The sequence below is a fragment of the Silene latifolia genome, chromosome 8 (genome assembly GCF_048544455.1).
Source record: "Silene latifolia isolate original U9 population chromosome 8, ASM4854445v1, whole genome shotgun sequence".
NCBI lineage: Eukaryota > Viridiplantae > Streptophyta > Magnoliopsida > Caryophyllales > Caryophyllaceae > Silene > Silene latifolia.
This window is the reverse complement of record NC_133533.1, coordinates 41,145,659-41,166,390: the sequence shown is the minus strand read 5'-3', so window position 1 is coordinate 41,166,390 and position 20,732 is coordinate 41,145,659. Positions and strand designations below refer to the sequence as shown.

At 39.3% G+C, this 20,732-nt stretch overlaps 1 protein-coding gene across 2 annotated transcripts; it reads right to left on the bottom strand.

Annotated features, from left to right (window-relative positions):
* Window positions 1–5,816: 5,816 nt before the first annotated feature.
* Window positions 5,817–16,670, bottom strand: LOC141596753 (uncharacterized). 2 transcript variants are annotated; one of them, XM_074416994.1, is made up of 7 exons: window positions 16,514–16,670; window positions 15,934–16,007; window positions 8,142–8,383; window positions 7,321–8,041; window positions 7,065–7,226; window positions 6,219–6,945; window positions 5,817–6,110 (listed from the first exon to the last, which is right to left on the bottom strand). In XM_074416994.1, exons 4-6 carry the CDS (start codon window positions 7,387–7,389, stop codon window positions 6,499–6,501), a joined length of 678 nt encoding a protein of 225 aa, XP_074273095.1. In that variant the 5' UTR covers window positions 7,390–8,041; window positions 8,142–8,383; window positions 15,934–16,007; window positions 16,514–16,670; the 3' UTR covers window positions 5,817–6,110; window positions 6,219–6,498. The 2 variants fall into 2 exon arrangements, 1 of the variants encoding a protein (XP_074273095.1); XR_012522583.1 differs by lacking the exons at window positions 5,817–6,110; window positions 6,219–6,945; window positions 7,065–7,226; window positions 7,321–8,041; window positions 8,142–8,383 and adding an exon at window positions 15,514–15,790.
* Window positions 16,671–20,732: the final 4,062 nt, after the last annotated feature.

Here is a 20,732-nt window from a genome sequence, read left to right as displayed (position 1 = left end):
GCCCATTGAATATGCATAACGCATTACAAACGACAAATTTCTTCGAACAAGTTTTAAACGACTTTTGAAAAACCTATGTGTTTCCTCATTCGAGGTCCATGTAATAATCGCTTACGTGCATATATTAGATTGCATTCTTGTGTGGCTACTAACCATGCAGGTAAGTATCGGCGCGATGCTTTATCAAGACCTCGCTTGCCACAACGAGCGAATATTCTTTGACAGCTGTTTCGACACACCTCTATTCTGTTCCCCCAGCGAGATTACACGGACAGACATTCCCTCTCGAGACATGGAGATTAGTTTCCGATTATGTTCCCCCAGCGAGAGTACACGGATAGACATTCCCTCTCGAGACATGGAGATCAGTTCCCGATTATGTTCCCCTTGCGAGAGTACACGGATAGACAATCATCCCTCTCAATACGTGGAGATCAACATCAACCCCAAGACTTATCGAAGTTTGTTTGAAGACGACCCAAGCAGCTTCCCCAGCAGTTCCCGCTTACGTCCTGCTACCCTTGACATTTTTGTTTCCTCGCAGACTGGCAAAGGTGTCGTTCTCCAGAAGTTCCCAAACCAGATCCTCCTTCCTTAGGTTCGTAAACCAAAGTTAGGATTCTTACCTCTAGATTCTTAGATCCCAAAATGGCTTCCTTTAGGTTCATAAACCTTTAAGCTCCCACACCAACGTCCTTAGGTTCATAAACCCATAAATTATTTTGGAGTTCTCATACCTCAGAAAGCTTAAACGCACGCGTTTAAAATAAGAATTAGTAACCCAGTAGTTCCTAAACTTAACCCTAGGATCCCAATTCCTCTTAGGTTCATAAGCCTTTAAGTTCCTATACCAGCCGTCCTTTTAGGTTCGTACACCCAGGTTCACACGCCTCGCTCTTTAGGTTCTCAAACTCTTTAGAGTTCATACACCTTTTCCCTTTAGGATCACCTTTTTCCTTTTAGGATCATATTCCTTTAGGATCACCTTTTCCCTTTAGGATCATATTCCTTTAGGATCCCCTTTTCCTTTTAGGATCGTATTCCTTTAGGATCACCTTATACCCTTTAGGATCATATTTCTTTAGGATCACCTTTTCCTTTTAGGATCATATTCCTTTAGGATCACCTTATACCCTTTAGGATCATATTCCTTTAGGATCACCTTTTCCTTTTAGGATCATATTCCTTTAGGATTACCTTTTCCTTTTAGGATCATATTCCTTTAGGATCACCTTTTCTTTTTAGGATCACCTTCTCTTAGAGTTCCTACACTCAAACTTTGGTTACCCCTTAGGTTGAACTTATATTTGGCCTCCTTCCCGTCGATGTCTTCCTTTAGGGTCCCACACCCTAGCACAATCCTTACATATCCTTTAGGTCTTAACCTTAGCTCCTACGCTTAACCTTAACTCTTATGCACCTCCGGAAGCATCTCGAGAAAGAAGTCTCAGGTATGATCTCTTCTTATGGCTGGCGAGCTTCCTTACGTAGGCTAATGGACTTTAAACGACTCTCCCCGATAGTCAACAGAATCTAAAATGTTCCCGACGACAGGTCCTTGGTTCAGACCCCTTGAACCGCCTCGCGTCGCCATAGTCGTCAGGTTGTAATCTTTGATTGATTGAGGGCTATACTTTGACTTTCGCCTAGTCCAAGCCTCAGTCAAAGTGGGGGCTCTGTAGACACCTCATTTCTGCACCTCCCACCAAACACCCAGTGATGATTGGGCCGCATGTCTAGCATATGTCGCGATTTTATGACGTTTCGTAGATCGGTTAATAAAAGGTAACTCAAACACTTGTGTCTACCTCATAGTTGTCATCTAGGTGTCATTACGGTCGTTTTGGCAGTAATTAGAGTACATTTGGAGTCTGGGTCAAAAACCGTCTTTATTTCTTAAAACCGTTGAATCCCGAGTCAAAGCAATGTCCTTGTCTACCTAAGGTTAGGATGTCATAAAATGTTGAGATTATATCTCATTTTGAGTCCCATGTCACTTCTTTGGGGTAAACTTAAAGTTTACATTACAAAATGTGCATTTCATTTAACTAAAATGATAACCTGACCTTTAGGCCCGTTTTACAAGGTGATAACGACTTTTTTGGGTTAGGCCTATTTCACAGAAAGTTCTAGATCTATTTCTTAGCTTTCTAACGCCACCGAAATCACCTCAATCCGAGTCTTGTAGAGAAAGTTATGCCTAAAATACGACAGGCTGTCAAACGCGCTTTCTTGCGCAGGAGAAACCCGCTGAGGAAAGGACGCAGCAAGTGTTGCGCCTCTTCCAAGGGACGCAGCATCTGTTGCGCCTTTTCCTCAAGGCTTTCTTTTTGTCCAAGTTTCCGTGTTTAACCTAAGTCGGTTATTTCCGGATCTTTCTCTCCTTTCCTAAACCCTAATTCCGTGATTAGTATAAATAGAGACCTTCGGTCTCACATATTTCTCACGCGAGTGTCCGCCCTTCTCTTCTCCCTTTGCATTCTAAGACCACGCTCTTGCTTTTTGACGCGTACGTGATTGAACTTTCGACCACGTAAGCTCGGATCCTTCTGAGTACCAGCCTCGTTTTGCATGACCGACCAATTTGACCAACTCCACTACACCATAATCAATTAATCAATTCAATTTGCTTTTAAATCCTTTTTCAAGGGCACTTTCATATTTGCATTATAGATCGAGTCGAGTTACCACTAAAAACCGATTTAGTTAAATCTCGCGATGCTAACATGTAAGTCTGAGGGTGTAAAATCCCAATTTCATTTAATGTATTTTATTTAATGTATTTATTTTCTGTATTATAATTAATGTAAGAATTTATGTCATAAGCATGCTCGAAACCGTCTTTTAAAACCCTTTTTAACGGAAGTAACACATATATGACGTGGGGAAGAATTGCATCAACTGACGCGCCTTCTGGAAATGCTGCGCCTCTTCCAGGGGCTGCTTTCAGTTGATGCACTTCTTCTTCTTCCTCGGGTTTTTGTTCCTTTCGTCTTTTATTTTTCTTTCTTCGTTCTTTCCCTTATTTCACCTAATAATTTTCAAATTAGTTTTTATGAATCCAATTAAATAATTTTCGACTTAAATCCCTTATAATTAATATTTGTGGGTTTTCGTCACAAATTCAAACTCGGATTTTAGAGACTCGATTCGTTCATATCAAGTCCCTTGATTTCGTCTTTGATATTTGTTTTAAATCTGTTTTCTTCATCAATTCGTAATCCTTTGTTTCCACCATTAACTTCAAGTTTGTAAATAAATCAATTCCAACATCGTAAATAATATATAACTTATAATAATTCGTTTTAAATTGTTTTCTTTCACTTCATGACGATCCCAGATGCATGTAAATCAATTAATCACTTCTACTCGAGTTACCAATCAATAAATCAATGTAAATTAACCAACGAACATTAAAAAAAACGCGAGTCTGACTTTCACAGTTAGAACCCAACTAAAAAACAGACGCAGAAAGTGATGCGCCTCTTCCAGAGGACGCAGCAGATGCTACGCCTGTTCTGAGGTGGTTTCTGCCTCTGAACTCTTCTCGTTTTGACGTAGGGTTTCTAATTAGGATTTTAATTAACCATTATTCTTATTATCACCATAATTTCCATATTTTCCATATTTTCCATATTTTCCAAATTTCCATATTTTCCATATTTTCCAAATTTCCATATTTTCCTTATTTTCCAATTTTTCCTTTTCTTCAAATTTCCTTATTTTCCAATTTTCCTAATTTAAATCAATTTCCAATTTCCTTATTTTTTCCAATTTTCTAATTTTCATTTATTCTTTTATTTTATTTCTAAAACTCTTTTGGGCATGTTTATGACGTAAATTCAAGTTTATCAATTGTAATTTATTTCTTTATTTCTTATTCGTATTTATTATGTATGATTTATTTACTTGGCATTCACATGTAATTAATCTAACATTCACTTCGACCCCAATTTATGTGCTAATTACTTGTTCACCGACTTAGTCTAATTATCACATGCTAGGATTAATCTAATTGATGTTGCATTGCATGCATATAAATCGACAATATATCGAGTATGGACAATTTTCCCTAATCATTAGTAGAGGCCGCTATCGAGGCGGGCGGGATTAGGTGTTCGATCAAAAGAGCTTCCTAATACGTACCCTCACCCCTTACTCCAGATCTCTGTGAACATCCATGTTCATCGGCATCCGCGAGAGTCATTCTAGACATAGAATGCTAAGGGTAACGAGTTCTTGGTGTTCATGTCACTACTTTGTGTCTTGACATGGCACGAGGTATTCGAACGGTTTCCAATTTTCCACAATAAATTGGTGGCGACTCCACAAATGCAAACACTTGTTCCCAAGCGCCCCCGTGGCCCATGTCCACAATGTCCTTTTCATCAACCCAAAAAAAAAAAGAAAAAAAAAAACGAAAAACGAAAAAAAAAAAACAGTTGAAAAGGAAAGAAACGGGTTCTTACCTGTAGAATGATGGGACTTCCCAAATAAGGAAACTCGCGATTGGCCTTTCTGTTATCTAAACCAAGAATGGTCTCTCTTAAAATTAGGCATGTCGGGCTCTTGCGTAGCTCTATTTGTTCAACTATGCTCAAGAATCGGGGATCTCCTCTCATCTACTTGTCAACATGCCCTCGAAGGACGTAGCAGTGAAGTAGACAAAACCTGAACGCCCTGCGTCTCGCAATATAAGAAATAGAAGGGTCTTCCCTATTTATAAATCGGTCAATGAAGTCAAACATACGGACACCTTTTGAGGTCACAAGATGGTCTACCTCATCCTTGGTTAATCCAAGCAAGTCTCTGAATTACCCTTATACCCTTGAGAGCTAGGAGGTGCATTCTCCGGGTCTCATCCTCCAATAGCAGCTATTTCTTCAGGGAAATGACAACTATCGCCTCCAGGAAAGGCAAATACATGAAAATTAGGGTCCCAATAATCGAGACAAGTATCCAAGAAAGGCTTCACGATCCTCACTAATTTGAGACTCAAGATCGATCCCAAGTTAAAGGCGCCCATGTCATGTTTCTCAACTTTCGTGAACTCATTTGTCCACTCCTTGAGACGGTTCTCAAAGGCATCCATGATTTTGAATTTTTTTTAGAAGATATGAGAGTTTTTGTATGATAGACGGAATAAAGATGGAAGAATTGTGTGAATAAAAGCCTCCCCGAAATCTTTATTTATACTAAAAACAATTTCCTAATTTCGGTTGAGGTCTGACCGGCTTGGGAAATGTCGAAACATCTGCTGCGCTTCTTTGAAGAGTCGCAGCTCTTGCTGCGCCTCTTCCCTAGGCCGATTTCCGTGAAATTCAGATTTGGATCTTTCCTTATTTGTTTTTGGCTATAATTTCCTATTCCTATAGGATATTATTTTGGTAATTCCGACAAATTACCATATTTATGTTTCTTAATTTTTCGGGCACGCTTTTCGAGATGAACTCAACATTTTTGCCATTCGAGCACACTTATTCATTTCTTTTTTAATTTTTTTTTAGGAGGAATCATTTCACTCCTCATTTTCACTATATTTCACACTTATACATTTCTTTTTATGTTTTTCTAGGGGGCAGCTCTCCCTACCGTCTGGTCATTTCTGGCTTTTTTGCTCATTCTCGGGCACTTTTTTCGTTTTTTCGCTCATTTTCGGGCACTTTTTTTACCTTTTCTCATTTTGCGCTAATTTATGTCACGTAAATATTATGTGTTCTACGTGTAAATTCTATGTAAATTTCGGCAGCATGACGGCATAAACCGTCATCTACCGAACCTGTTTTAAGCTAACCTGCACGGGCAACAAACAACCAGCATCAAAGGCACTCAGACCATTCTACATATACAACCAAAATGTGATATGTACATCAAACTGAGGGCTCTCGCCCAAAACAGGTCCGAAGAGTACAAAACGAAGTCCAAATGTACAAGTATATACAAGACGACCAACAACAAAAAGCAGAAGGGAACTACTTCTAGTCACCACCCAGCTCAGCCACGGTCGCCTCGAGGGCAGCAATCTCAGCGTCTCTGACCTCCAACTCCCTCAATAGGCGAGCGGTGTTCTCTCTGGACTGCGCCAGCTCGCGCTCTAGGTCACGCTCCCTCTGCAAATGATAAAGAAATGCCCCATTTCAATCATTTCATTCAACTGTTTCAAAATAAGTACGAGAAATGCAACAAAATTCAAAATGAAGAGAATGAGAGGTTCATACTTGCCGTCCTTAGCCGCCTACAAGTGCCTCGATGGCCGTGGCTCGCAGCCGGTTGGCCATCCTCCACAACGCCACATGCTGAGATGGTGCCACTTGCATTTGAATAACAAAGGTTTAAGAACGAATGCATTCTTATGCGACAAAAACAACAAAAGATAGCCGACGCTAGGGGCCTACCCTCCTCACTAAGTGCTGCCACTCCTCCAGGCCAGCGTCCATCACCACTTCGCCGAAGTCGCGGATATCTGAGATCGTCGTCATCTCCGCCGCGTCGGTGTACTCAAGTGTCTCGGGGTACGCTGGGGGCTCGACGCCTGCCACCTCGATCTCCTGCGAGTTGCAAATAGTTCTTTATTCGACGATCGTTTATCATTTGTCTAATCAATTCTAAAAGGGAAAGTAAGATACTTACCACGATCGGCCAGTAAGCCAGCTTTCGGTGAACAAACAGAGAGTACTCCTCGCCACGAAGGAGGAGAGCGTCACCACTAGCATCCACCAAGTCATCCTCTCTCTCAGCGTCAGAAGGCTCCCTAAACATCGTCCGTGGAGGATCGATGGGAACCGTGAAAGTCTCGCGAGAGCACTGATGAGTCAAACGGTCACCCACGTACCACACTGGTCCCATGGACGTCCTTAACAGCAACCGACTCGAGCTTCTAGGTCGAAGGACCTCAACCACGAAGGCCGGAGCGTCAGGATAGTCCACCCAGGGTCTAGGCACCCACTAAAAACAAGAAAACGAAAGGTCATTCCTATGATCGACTCTAAACGGGAAAGGGGGTCATTTCTATGATTGCTCCTAAATAAACATAACAATGAAGAAAAGTAATTAAAGGAACTTACGTCGTTCAACTTCAGGGCATTCACGCCCCATCGACAAACATCATAAGAAGAGCGATGGTGCTTCCTACGACACACCACCCAGTCCCTCACGACCGGGTACGCCCTCGGCTCAGGCCCCGTCCTCTTGGGTGCGAAGCCCGGAAAATAGGAGTACACCCATGCCTGCAAAATAAGACAATCGATATTGATCTTTCATAATTCGATAGAAATGGAAATAAAGGAAGAGATAATGATCTTTCATGATGAAGGTTCATACCTCCAACAGCAGTCCAGGACAGACAGTAGCAAGAAAAGTCCCCTTTTCCAACAGCTCGGGGAGAACCATGGCCCTCGTGTAACGAGTGAGGGCCGCAAAGCCAGGAGTAACCTAGTCCCACCGACCTAGGTCACTCAAGTCAGAAAGGAACGGAAGAAGCTTCGTCGACAGCCTCTCCCCCTTGTCTCCGAGGTAAAGCGAAGACAAGAACCACCACGACCACAAGCGAGCACTCTGCTCCGCAGTATAAGCAGGAGGAGCCATCTTCCTTCCATCCATCTCCACCGTCACCGGGGTCCTACCCGCAAAGTAGTCCTGACGTAAGAACTCGGCACCAACCCGGGAACGCTGGCAGCACCCGCTGCCAGGTTCCAGCCGATCAGCCTCCTCGCCTCGGCCGAGTCTACTCTCATGGCCATCAACGGCCAAACCACAGCCTCCTCTCCACACGGCAGACCAGAAATCATGCCGTAGTCCTCCAGAGTGACCTCGACCTCTCCAAAAGGCATATGGAAAGTTAAGGTCGTGTCCCAGTACCAATCAAGGAAAGCTCGAATCAGGCAAAGGTTATCTCGAATCTTCCTTTCCTTAATCGCCCTCCACGCTCCCACCAAAGCTCCGAAGGCTCCCAGCTCGATGATGGCTTTTCCCTCCTCCGTCAGTCTCTCGTAGGCCTCCATCATCGTCATGCAGCCGGAAAAGGACCTCAAGTTCCCGGCATCTTGTATCAATTCAGGTCAAAAGCTATCACAAGACCGACGAGAAATGAAACAACAAGTAAATAAGGAAGGTAATAAGAAAATGGCAAGTTCGAGACTTACCCAACTTCTCACAGTCCTATAAGACAGGTGGCTCTCTGCTGCCCAAATGAGATGTCTGCCATCCCATTTCTCAGCCCACTCGGATGCCCCCACCAGCTGACGACCACCACATCCCACGTTGGCCCGCCTTGAGACCTCCTCGACAACCTCCTCAACTACCTCCTCGACCACCTCCTCGAGAGCGAGAGAAGGGTAAAAGTCTACGTCCATGGGAGCCCTCCTCGACGTATAAGGGGTGTCACCTGCAAAATTAAAGTAATTTAGGCCGCGTCAAATGACGACGAGCCTCGATGAGTTTGTTTCAAGCCTTTTCGAGCCCTGACAAAGGCCTTTTCTCGCCATCTTTGACCATTTCTTTTGAAACCCAGCCGCTCATGTGGTAAATCGGGTCAAGTCCAGTCTTAGTCCAAGCCTAGTCACGGGTTTGAGTCGAAAATTCGGCAGCATTTCGCTATAATAGCGATTATGCCCTAGAAAAGTGTCCTGAAAAAGCTGTTGCAAACCAAAAATCCGACATGGTAGGAAGTTTACCCATTACACAAGGATTCCAAAAACCAAATTTCATCAAAAATGGGCAATCTTAAAGGCATTTTCGAAGCGATTTTCGAAACAGCTGAGAAACCGTCTCAAATTCGCTCAAAAGTTCAATACTTGGCGAAAATTCAAAAAGAATACATGGTTATGTTCCTAACATTGCCAGTTATCCATTTCTAATATCAGTTTTACAAGACAAATCCATTAGGGGGGAAAAGGCCCAAATTTTCGACATATTGGGTATGAAAACCCTAAATTTTTTCGATCAAAATCAAGCAAATACAAGAATGAAAGCAAGAATAAGACACATACCTCTATTAGTCATGATTAATGGAGTGGATTGATAAAATTTTGATGGAAAATGGTTGGAATTTGAGAGAGTTTTGATAGAATTTGTATTTTGTTATTGTGAAATAAAACACGAGTTTTTGCGAGTTTTTACTGAGACGGGGACAAGCTTGGGAAAGGACGCAGCACCTGCTGCGCCTCTTCCCCAACTCATTTCTAGCTCAATTTTCAAAAGTTCGTTACAAGTTAGTTGTTTGTGGGCCCGTCTTTGGTGCGCCTCTTCTCCGACACTCCATATTACATATTTTGGATCTATTGGACATTTATTTTTGTCCGGACCCATACTTTGTTGAGTAGACTGCAAACTGTCGTGGTATTTTATCTCGCCTATATCCTTCTCAAGCAAACTGCGAACCGTCACAGTATTTCATCTTTCATCAAGACTTCGCTTGCAGCAACGAGCGGATTTCCGGCGGTGTTTCGACACACCTTTTTCTATACTTTTTATCCACCGAGGGTTCATGACGACTGATTGTACTTCTCGAGAGACGGAGTTTGTTTGGAAGCATACACAAGCAGATTCCCAGAAATGATTCAATCTAGACAAGAATTATCGACATATTCCCCGACGAGAGTTCGCTTGAGACCGATGCAAGCAGATTCCCCCAGCAGTTTCAACCGATGCGTTGCTATCTTCAATATTTGTTTGTTTCGAGAAAGAAATCTCAGGTATGGTTTCCTCTTATGGCTGGCGAGCCTCCTTACATAGTCTAATGGACTTTAAACGACCCTCCCTGATAGTCGACAGACTCTAAAATGTTCCCGACGACAGGTCCTTGGCTCAGACCCCTTGAGCCGCCTCGCGTCGCCATAGTCGTCAGGTTGTAATCTTCGATTGATCTGATGGCTATACTTTGACTTTCGCCTAGTCCAAGCCTACGTCAAAGTGGGGGCTCTTTAGATACCTCGTTTCTGCACCTCCCGCCAGCCACCCAGTGATGATTGGGCCGCATGTTTGGTATGTAGAACGATTTATGACAGTCCATAAGTTTATCGTCAAATGATAGCTCAAATACTTGTGTCTACCCCTTGGTCATCATCTACGCGCCAATACGGTCGTTTTGATAGTAATTAGAGTTCATTTGGAGTCCGAGTCAAAAACAGCTTCATTTTCTAAGAAACCGTTCAAAATGCCGAGTCGGAATATTCCGGATATTTATTCCATAAAATTATTTTATATCTTTTGTTAAAATATATCCTGAAAATCTTATTTTAAAGAATGAGGAAGTTGAGATCCACCGCAATTCCCTAAAAGAAACGCGGAATTCTTTCTTCCGCAGGAGGAAACCTCTGGGGAAATGACGCAGCAGATGCTGCACCTTTTCAAAGGATCGCAGCAGCTGCTGCGCCTCTTCCCCAACTCTTTTATGCGTATTTTCAAATTTTTTCGTGATTTCTATCCAAAGTTTGAGTTATTCCATAACTCTCAGTATTTTTTAGTATAAATAGGGACCTTCGTTCCACATATTTTTCACGCGAGTGTTCGCCCTTCTCTTCTCCCTTTGCATTCTAAGACCGTGCTTTAAGCTTTTGACGTCTACGTGCTTGATCAATCGACCACGTAAGCTCAGAGCATTCTGAGTACCAGTCACGTTGCATGACCGACCAATTTGACCACTACACATTAATCAACTTAAACTAAATCCTCTTACGATGGCACTTTCTACATACTTTCGAGTCGAACAATCACTAAATCGATAACATAGTTAATCTCGTTTCGTCAAACATGTAAGTCTGAGGGTGTAAATCCTATCTTTTTTCATTGTATTTTATTTTTGTATCAATTAATGTAAGATTTACGTCAAAAGCATGCTTAAAACCGATTTCTAAAACCCTTTCATTAAACTGTTTTTACGGATTAACAGTGGGCAGAAGTCGAGAAGAAACGCAGCAACTGCTGTGCCTCTTCGAAGAGTCGCAGCATCAACTGCGCCTCTTCCAGAGGCTGCCGCAGTTCCTGCTTTTCTTCTTCTTCCTCGGTCCTCTGTTAATTCGTCCCTTTTGTCTTAATTTCTTATTTTCTTTCTTTCAATTATACATAATAATCTTTTAATACATATTCTTAATAATTATCGTGTTTATTTTACGGTTTAAATCTCTTATAATCAATATTTGCGGGTTTTCGCCATTAAATCAAACCCGGATTTTTAGAAACTCGATTCGTTCATATCAAGTTTCTGGGATTCGCCTTTGTACATATTTTTACCATTTATTTCCAATTTGTCACGCCTTTCAATTCGTTTCCGTCTTCATAATTTAACCTAATTCGCATAATTAGTTTTAATTGGTTATAATTCATCTTTAATTCATTTAATTCGTGTTTTATCGCTTTTATGACGGTTTCACATGTTAATAATACGCTAAATCACTTTCATCCGAGTCAAATATCAATAATCAACCATTAAACATACCAACAAACGTAAATAACCCGCATTTATGACTTCACAGCCAGAACTCGCCTCAGGAACAGATGCAGTGAAAGCTGCGCCTCTTCCAAAGGACGCAGTAATGTTGCGCCTGTTCCGGGGTGATTTCTGTCCCTGAACTTCCGTTCTTGCTTTGACCTAAACCCTTAACTACGTAATTAATCGACTATTAATTGTAATATCACCCTTAATCTGTCTATATTTTCTAACTTTATTTTATTCTCCTTCGTTTTCTCAAATTGTCCGTCTTAAGTATATTTTTGACGTAAATCAATCTAATTCATTGTAATTTATTATAATCATCATTATTTATTTATTGTATTTATTATGTATATTTGCTTGTTCTTCACATGTAACTAATTCTAAACCCTAATTCTATATTAATAAGTGCTAATTAATTGTTCACCGACTTAGTCTAATTCACATGCTAGGATCAAAACGACGGATGTTGCATTGCATGCATATAATCGATAAAATATCAAATACAAACGATTTCCCTAATCATTAGTAGAGGCCGCTATCGAGGCGGGCGGGATTAGGTGTTCAGTAAAAGGACTTCCTAATACGTACCCTCACCCCTTACTCCAGATCTCTGTGAACATCCGTGTTCATTGACATCCACTAGAGTCATTCTAGACATAGAATTCTAAGGGTAACGAGTTATTAGTGTTCATGTCACTACTTTGTGTCTTGACATAGCACGAGGTATTCGAACGGTTCCAATTTTCCATAAAAATTGGTGGTGACTCCACAAATGCAAACGCTTGTTCCTAAGTGCCCCCCGTGGCCCCGTGTCCACAATGCCAGAGAGTCAAGGGTGAGCAGCGAAGACCACAAGGGAAGACTCAGTCACTGGAGGTACCTAAGTGGAAGTGGGAGTCGATCTCTATGGACCTTATCGTGGGATTACCAAGGACACAACAAGGTAACAATATGATTTGGGTGATCGTCGATCGGTTAACAAAGTCAGCTCACTTCATTCCGATGAAGGACACATGGCCTAGATACAACTAGCTTTGAGTTACAGGAAACATGTGGTTCAGCTGTTACATGATGTACCTAAGGATATAGTGTCGGATCGAGATGCGAGGTTTATATCACGGTTTTAACAAGAGTTGCAGGAATTGATGGGTACGACCTTAAAGATGAGTACAACTTTTCATCCTGCAACAGATGGTCAGACTGAGAGGACTATCAAGACCTTGGAGGACATGTTGAGAGCTTGTGCCATGGAATTTGGTGGGAGTTGGGAGGACAGGCTGGATTTGATCGAGTTCTCGTATACGAACAGCTACCATACTAGTATCGGGATGGCACCTTTCGAGGCTTTATATGGCAGGAAGTGCCGACGTCTAGTTTGTTGGGATGACAGCGCAAAGGCAGTGGTTTTAGGGCCACAGATGGTGCGGGATATGGTTGAACAAGTTCGGCTAATTCGTCAAAAGATGAAAGCAACTCAGGATCGCCAGAAGAGTTGTGCCGATTTGCACCGCAGGGACATCGAGTTCGCAGTGGTTGACAAAGTTCTTTTGAAAGTGTCACCAATGCGAGGAGTGATGAGGTTTGGGAAGAAGGGTAAGTTAAGCCAGCAGTTTATCGGTCCATATGAGATTTTGGATCGTGTAGGTGAGGTGGCTTACAGGTTAGCTTTACCACCAGCTTTGGATCGAGTCCACAACATGTTTCATGTTTTACAGCTCTGGAAGTATGTGAGTGACCCGTCACATGTGCTTGAGGTTGAGAACATCGAACTTGATGAGTCCTTATCTTATTCCGAGTTTCCTAAAGAGATCTTAGACCGCAAAGTACGCAAGACAAGGAATGGTGACCATCTTACTCAAGGTGCTTTGGTCTAATCATAATGTGGAAGAGGCCACATGGGAACCCGAGGCTATGAGAGAGCATTTTCCTACCCTTTTTGATCAGGTATGTTTGGTTACGGGGACGTAACCTAATGCGTGCATTTTATATAGACTTATTGTACCATATTTGCACGCATCTCTATGCATTTTATATAGTGTTTAGCTACAAATGTCCCCCGAATTGTCTACGTTAGTTTCTCTTGTATTATTTGCAGGTATGAACCAGAGAGGAGCATAATCAAGCCTAAAATATGTCCCTATGCATGCAAAGGAAGAGCTTCAAATTACTAGTGCCTACTTTGAAGAGCCATATCTCGAGTTCTACAACTGATTTTCAAGTGATTCCAATTGGAGATGAAAGCTTGTCCTACTACTTTCCAACGCCACCAAAAACGCTCTGTTTGCCCAAGTAACGAAGAAATGGCGGCCGTTTGAAATTCAGTGCGCGAAGCAGGAATTGTGCGCTGGAAATCACTCGATCGAGTACTATCTTGCTCGATCGAGTGCCTAATGTCTTCGATCGAATGATGCCTTTTTGATAGTGTTCGATCGAGTACCTAATGTCTTCGATCGAGAGGTTTTTGCTAGGAGTTACTCGATCGAGGAGTTCTAAAGTCCTCGATCGAGTACTTTTCTATGTGACGCAAGATTTTAATATCTTGTCATCGTATTTTAGAAAAATAAATATCTCTCCTATAAATAGGAGAGACTTAATTAGTTTAAAGGGAACTTTTTCATAAATACTTTTTCTCTGCTGTTGGTACTGTTCAACGTTACTCTTGGCTTCTCACTTTCCGGATCTAGACTTTTGTAATTCCTTCTTCCCTTTACTCTAGTATTATTTCCCTTCCTTTCATCTCTATTATGCTTTTTGTCGCTTTATCTTTCTCTTTTGCTTTACCCATTATTATGCTTAGCTAATCTTCTAATGTTAGGATTAGGAGAGCCATGGTAGTATAGTAATGATGCGATAATTGGTTAGAAGGTGTCGTTGTGAGAATTGTTTCATTAGCAATATAACTATAATCGTTTGGTTGAATGCATGCAACTGAATTAGTTAATCTGGTTAAATTCAGACCTAGATCGAAAAATTGGAATGAACAGGCCTGCTATGGACAATCGACTACACTAGTGAGGACGAAAGCTAAGCCAACAGGATTTTAGGGCGGATAGCGATCGAAAGGACCTTTCCTTTACCCTTCTCACATCAGACCGACCGACCTATTTTTAGCTGATTTGTATAGTATCATGGTGAACCGATATCATGGCATGCTTTTCTCTATTTGATTAATCTCTTATTTCATCCTTACTTTTAATTTAGTTCTTAGTTAGAAATCAACTCAAACCCCTCGTTTTGTGACCATAGACAGACCGAATAACGAGTAATTAGTGACAACCTCCCTGTGGATACGATACCCGACTTACCTCTACTGCATTAGTAGAGCCAGTTGATTTTATTTTTGATAGGGTTGTGACAGCCGTGTCATAACCGTTGTCTTTTTGGGGGGTAGGAGATGGTCGCATGTTTGTTTTTGAGTTAGTCTGAGTTGGTTTAGTGATGTTTTATGTTAGTTTAGCTATGTCTGGGTCGTCTGGTCGGTTGTGTTAGGCATTTTGTTGGGTGTTTTGTCTTATGTGGTAGGAGTTTTTTGCTCTTGTTGGCCTTGTTTTGTGTGTATAGTGTGAACTTTGGGGACAAAGTTCTTTTTAAGGAGGGAAGACTGTAATACTACGGATTTCCTAAGCTGGTACTCGGCCGAATATGGCGTACTCGGCCGAGTAAGGGGCGTCGGGTATTCTGGACAGTTTACTGCCCAGGATTACTCGGCCGAGTATGTGAAATACTCGATCGAGTAGAGGATACTTGGCTGATTATACTCTATACTCGACCGAGTATCCATTCTGGCGGGTGTTATTTCCACGGTTTTATTTAGAGATGATTAGAGTTATATAAGACGCATTAATCAGTTTCTAATCACTTTTACAAAACCTAAAGTCTTTGGATTGTTAACTTTGATATACTAACCTCAGGCAACCGAGATGGTGACGGTCTTTCATGCTAGGGTGGTCTTGGTAAGGCACCTTGGTATGTGGGAGTGTCATAATATGGATATCACAGGTGGTTTTAAGATAGACAAAACAAATAAACCACTTAAACTAATGCTGAGTAAGAAATCTTAAACAACGGTAAGACAATATAAATTAATAAATACAACGATAACATTATTATTGCTCCCATTGTTACCACATACATTTCCTGTCACGATAATAATAAATCACAATATACGGCACAGTGGCCGGCTGACTCACCGGTCAACCTCTGTAACTCAATATATACGGCGAGACGGCCAACTGACTCAGCGGTCAGCTTCTATAACTCAATATATATGTCACCGCGGCCAATTTACTCAGCGGCCAGCTTCTGTAACTCAATATATACGGCTCAGCGGCCAACTAACTCAGCGGTCAGCTTCTGTAACTATTTCCAGTATCAAACAACTCGTAAATAAATATACATACTTTAGAATTCTCATTCATAGTTACGAAAATTTAACATATTCCGTCACCATCAATATGCAAAGCACAAGATCAGTACTTAAATAGCCGAGTAGGATTCCATACCTTTTCATCAAATATTCCGTCTCACAAAGCAATGACTAAAATTACTCTTCTACGAACCCGTCACCTACCATTCACTAATAACATACAATTAACCTTATAATTCCGTCAACAAAAATGGTCTAAAATAATCTACGAGTCTTCCAATAGCTAACCAATACACATCTTACTAATGTATCTAAATGCTATGTATAACAAAAGCTAGATAGATCAGGGGCTCGGAAAATTGGTGTGAGCCTTTATACCCAAAATAAACAGCCTTACTGAGAGCTACTTTGGCAAACCCGTAACTACCACGGCCATCCCCCTTGCCTGACTCAGCCACGAGTCACAACTAGCCCAGTCCAGTCAACTGGACACACAGTTAACCAACCACACCAAAACAGAGACATCCTAGGCCGAGTGTTCGGGTTCACGCATCATAAATCGTAAACAATTTGCTAACAACAACAATTTCCGCAATTCCCTTTTCAAATTCATCTTATCATGCTTAATTGATAAATAAAATTATGATACGATTTAAACCCTAATTCAACCCTAGTTACTGAAATTAGTTTAATTACATAGATTAGGTTAAACTTACGATGAAGAGGAATGAGTAAAGGTCGAAACTTGTCTCACAAAAACTCATTTTCGTCGTCCTTCCCTTGCCTTGTTCGTTCCTCTGGTTCTCATCCTCTCTTTGTCTCTTTTTTTGTTGTTGTTTTGAGTTATGAATAAAAAAAGTGTTTTAGGTTGCTTTGTTGTTGTATATCTAAGACAAAGTGGGTTGGTATACATCTAAGGCAAAGTGGGCTTCAAACCATCCGGCCTAACCCTCTTCCCTTTTCTTTTATTATTATTATTATTATTATTATTATTATTATTATTACTATTATTATTATTATTATTTTATTATTATTATTATTATTATTAAAATTAATATTGTTATTAAAATTAATATTGTTATTATTATTATTATTGTTATTATTATTATTATTAATATTATTGTTATTAATATTATTATTATTATTATTATTATTATTATTATTATTATTATGTGGATGTCCGTTGGGCTTTGCGGTCCATTATAATACTTATGTAATTAGGTTTCGCTCATGAGATGTACTATATATACGCCCCTATTGAGATAAATAATACTATGACGATTGAATCCTCCTTCTATTATCTCTCTACATTTTCTCTTTTATCTTATTCTATAACACGTTATCAACACGAAATCTAACCGACTGAGTAAACAATTAGAAAGACCGGTATGATTTCAAACCCTTGATTCCTTAAAACTTTTCCTTTTATTGAGTTCGTAGAGTAGTATATGTATAACTTCGTCTGATTGTTTGACAAAGTAACCTCATCTGATTGTTTTTTTTTAGACTTCATCGACAGCGTCTATAACGAATACCCTAAATTCAATATAATATTCCAGTGCATTAGTTTGATACATCTAGCGCTTGGCGTTCATCTTTCTATCCCATCGACTAATTATAATAGGATAATTTCACCATGTGTATTGTTCTTTCTTCTGCCACATAATCTTATGTCTATGTGTTTGGTTTTGGGGCTTTATAATTTTATAATAATAGTATAATACTACAACTCCACAACATGTGTATAATCTTGGGTTCTCCTGCACAAGGCTATGTGTGTTCCATTCATAGAACATATTTTTCATTATAACCGTGTATTTGATTCATGAGTTACTATGACGACTAATCTAATTCCTGCTCATGTTTAATTGTTTGAACTAACCTACAAAATTTGTGTTTTATTAAATTATTTTAAGTTTGGTAGTGGTATACCCCAATCTTGATACGGTCTCATATTTTTATTTCGAGACGATCGTCATTACGATCTTCTATCAATTTAATGCAAGACAATTTAATGTCGTTATTATGCGAGACGATTTTGTCAATTCAATATGAGACGATTTGTTATCGAATTAATTCAAGTTAGTCTCTTATATCAATTTCATTTGAGTTGGTCTCGTATCTATATAACAAGAGACGAACTCATATCTATTTAATATTAAACGATCGTCATTTTAATTTAAGACGATCTTCTATCAATATAATATGAGACATTCTCCTATCTGACATAATCTTCGGTCATTTTAGTGTGAGACGGCCTCCTATCTATTTAATGTGGAGCAGTCTTCTGTCATCATAATTTACGATCTTCTATCTATTTAATTCAAGACGATCTCATGTTTATTTAATTGTGACGAGCTTCTATCTATTTCATGTGAGACATCTCGTATCTATTTAACATGAGACGATCTCTTATCAATCATTATAATTTAAGACGATCTTTTATCAATCCATGTCAAGGAGTCTCGTGTCATTATAAGGGATACAATATCCCATCACATTAATGTAAAATAGTTTTTTCTATTAGCATAATAATGTGGGATGACCTTCTATCAATTCACTATCTCTAAAATGTGACTGAGTCTCCTATAAATTTAATGTGAGACTAATTTTTATGGAGTAGTCTTACTCATATTTTTTCATTCTTGAACGGGAAATCATATTTTCTAATTCTTTTGACTTAATTATTTATCATTCGTCATATTTCCCAAAGAGATATTAATTATTGTCAATTTACCTAAGACACTAAATGTGTTGTATAACATCATATATTTGGCGAGATGACGATAAATTATTTGAGCACATACGATATAATAGCTAACTATAAGTTAGCATCCAACTTTAGTTTGGCAAGTCAGTAGTGCACAATTGCACATATTAAGGCATATTCAACCCCAAATATGGAGGACTATAATAAATTGCTTGCGAACTACTATCAAAAGTTGACATGGAATGTCATATATGATCAACACGTGCATAAAGAACTTTGATGTAACATTGAGTTCATTCGGGTTTTGACTATACCCATTTATTATAAACATAAAGCTTATAATTTGCTAAAACTCTAATGTGTAGAATATAAATATTACTCCGTATTACAACAGGAGACTACACTAAATTTGAGTATGATTGATATTTGACGATCAAAACATTGGTATGTTCCACAATAATACTCGGGGTTGAAAAGACCTAATAAATTCAATTATACAAATTGATATTGCTTTTAGTGGCTTGAAAACCACATAACAAAATACGAGTAATTGTGCAATTACATTTCACAGTTCGATTATTATCATGTGAACAAGTTGATCTTCTAAATTGGGCGTATTGATTCAGCACACTAAGAGCCAATCACTTTATTCACCACTCCCCAAAATATTTTTTGATCTTAAAGAAGCCCACTATTGTATCTCATTTGTATATGAAATGAGAAATCGTATTCTAACGTGGTTATATAAATGATTGCAATCTATCTTGGATATAGTTTTTACCACCTTACGGGGAGAAAGTAAGTGAAAAGTTGGTAAAACAAAAGTAGTTTTATCATATGAAATTACACCTACAGTGTAATATTTGAAAAATATCAATTCTAGAAATTCTAGTATATGATCATAAAAGTATATCCATATAAAACGGATAAACATTTGCGCGCAATATTCAATTGCCAATTGAATTAAGACTTTATAAGTCCATTTGACAGTCGACATATATATGGTTATTAACGAGCTCATAAACCTAAATTCCATCCAAATCATGGATATTGAAAATAAAACTGTACAGTTTGCATTATCGAGTCATCATGCATGTCCATATATAGAGACTAATTTAAGCATTTTCATATTGTTTTCATATTACATCATTGCATTACTTCATATGATATAGAATTAGAACTTAGTCACATATCATATGCATGGATATTATTGTTGATGATATGATCAATCAAAGAAAAGTGCAGTATTACAAAAGTGACAAGATTATTTGAAGTGAAGATGTGAAAATCGTTATGAATTACTATTTTCATATTAATCGAAGGTACCTATAAAGTTGGTCAAATATGAAGATAGCTTTTCCAAGATTGAGAAACTTTGCTTCATCATGAGTTGCATTTAAATTAATTCAAGTGATGTAACCATCAGGGGGAGTGTGCACGCGCGATACTCTTTTTTCTTATCCATGGTTTTGTCCCACTGGGTTTTCCATGGAAAGGTTTTAACGAAGCAACTGATTATGCATATTTGAAGATTATTGTACTCTTTTCCTTCACTAGTGTTTTTCCCACCGGGTTTTTCTAGGAAGGTTTTTAACGAGGCATGTTATTCAGTAATGTACGTCCAAGGGGAAGTGTTATGAAATGTCTTATGTGGATGTACATTGGACTTTGCGGTCCATTATAATACTTATGTAATTAGGTTTCGCTCATGAGATATAATATATATATACGCCCCTATTGAGATGAATAATACTATGACGATTGAATCCTCCCTTCTATTATCTCTCTACATTTTCTCTTTTATCTTATTCTATAACAATTATTATTATTATTATTATTATTATTATTATTATTAATATTATTATTATTATTATTATTATTATTATTATTATTATTATTATTATTATTATTAGATTTGGGATCATATGAGAACAACCCTTTAGGTGAGAACGGTGAGAATACTTTTCAACCATTAGATTTAACTCCACTAAATCTAATCTAAGGGTTGTGATTAACTCTATTATACAACCACCTATCACACCCAATCCATTGACCGACATTGACCCGCCGGAAAAGTCAACGCCACCGGTCAATGGCTATCAACAACGGTGGTTTGGCCGCCGGTCAAGGAAGGTCAACGTTCGGACAAATTCAGTGACCCGTCGGAAAAGTCAACGCCATCGGTCAATGGAGGTCAACGATCAGTGGTGGCCGGTCAACGGTGG

What these genes read in the sequence shown, in the direction of transcription:
- LOC141596753 (XM_074416994.1), bottom strand. Translation starts at nt 7,389, where the DNA reads ATGGTTCTCCCCGAGCTGTTGGAAAAGGGGACTTTTCTTGCTACTGTC. An exon ending in GTCCTGGACTGCTGTTGGAG is followed by an intron (nt 7,227 to 7,320) that starts GTATGAACCTTC and finishes CTTATTTTGCAG; the next exon opens with GCATGGGTGTACTCCTATTT. An exon ending in ATGCCCTGAAGTTGAACGAC is followed by an intron (nt 6,946 to 7,064) that starts GTAAGTTCCTTT and finishes TCTTGTTTTTAG; the next exon opens with TGGGTGCCTAGACCCTGGGT.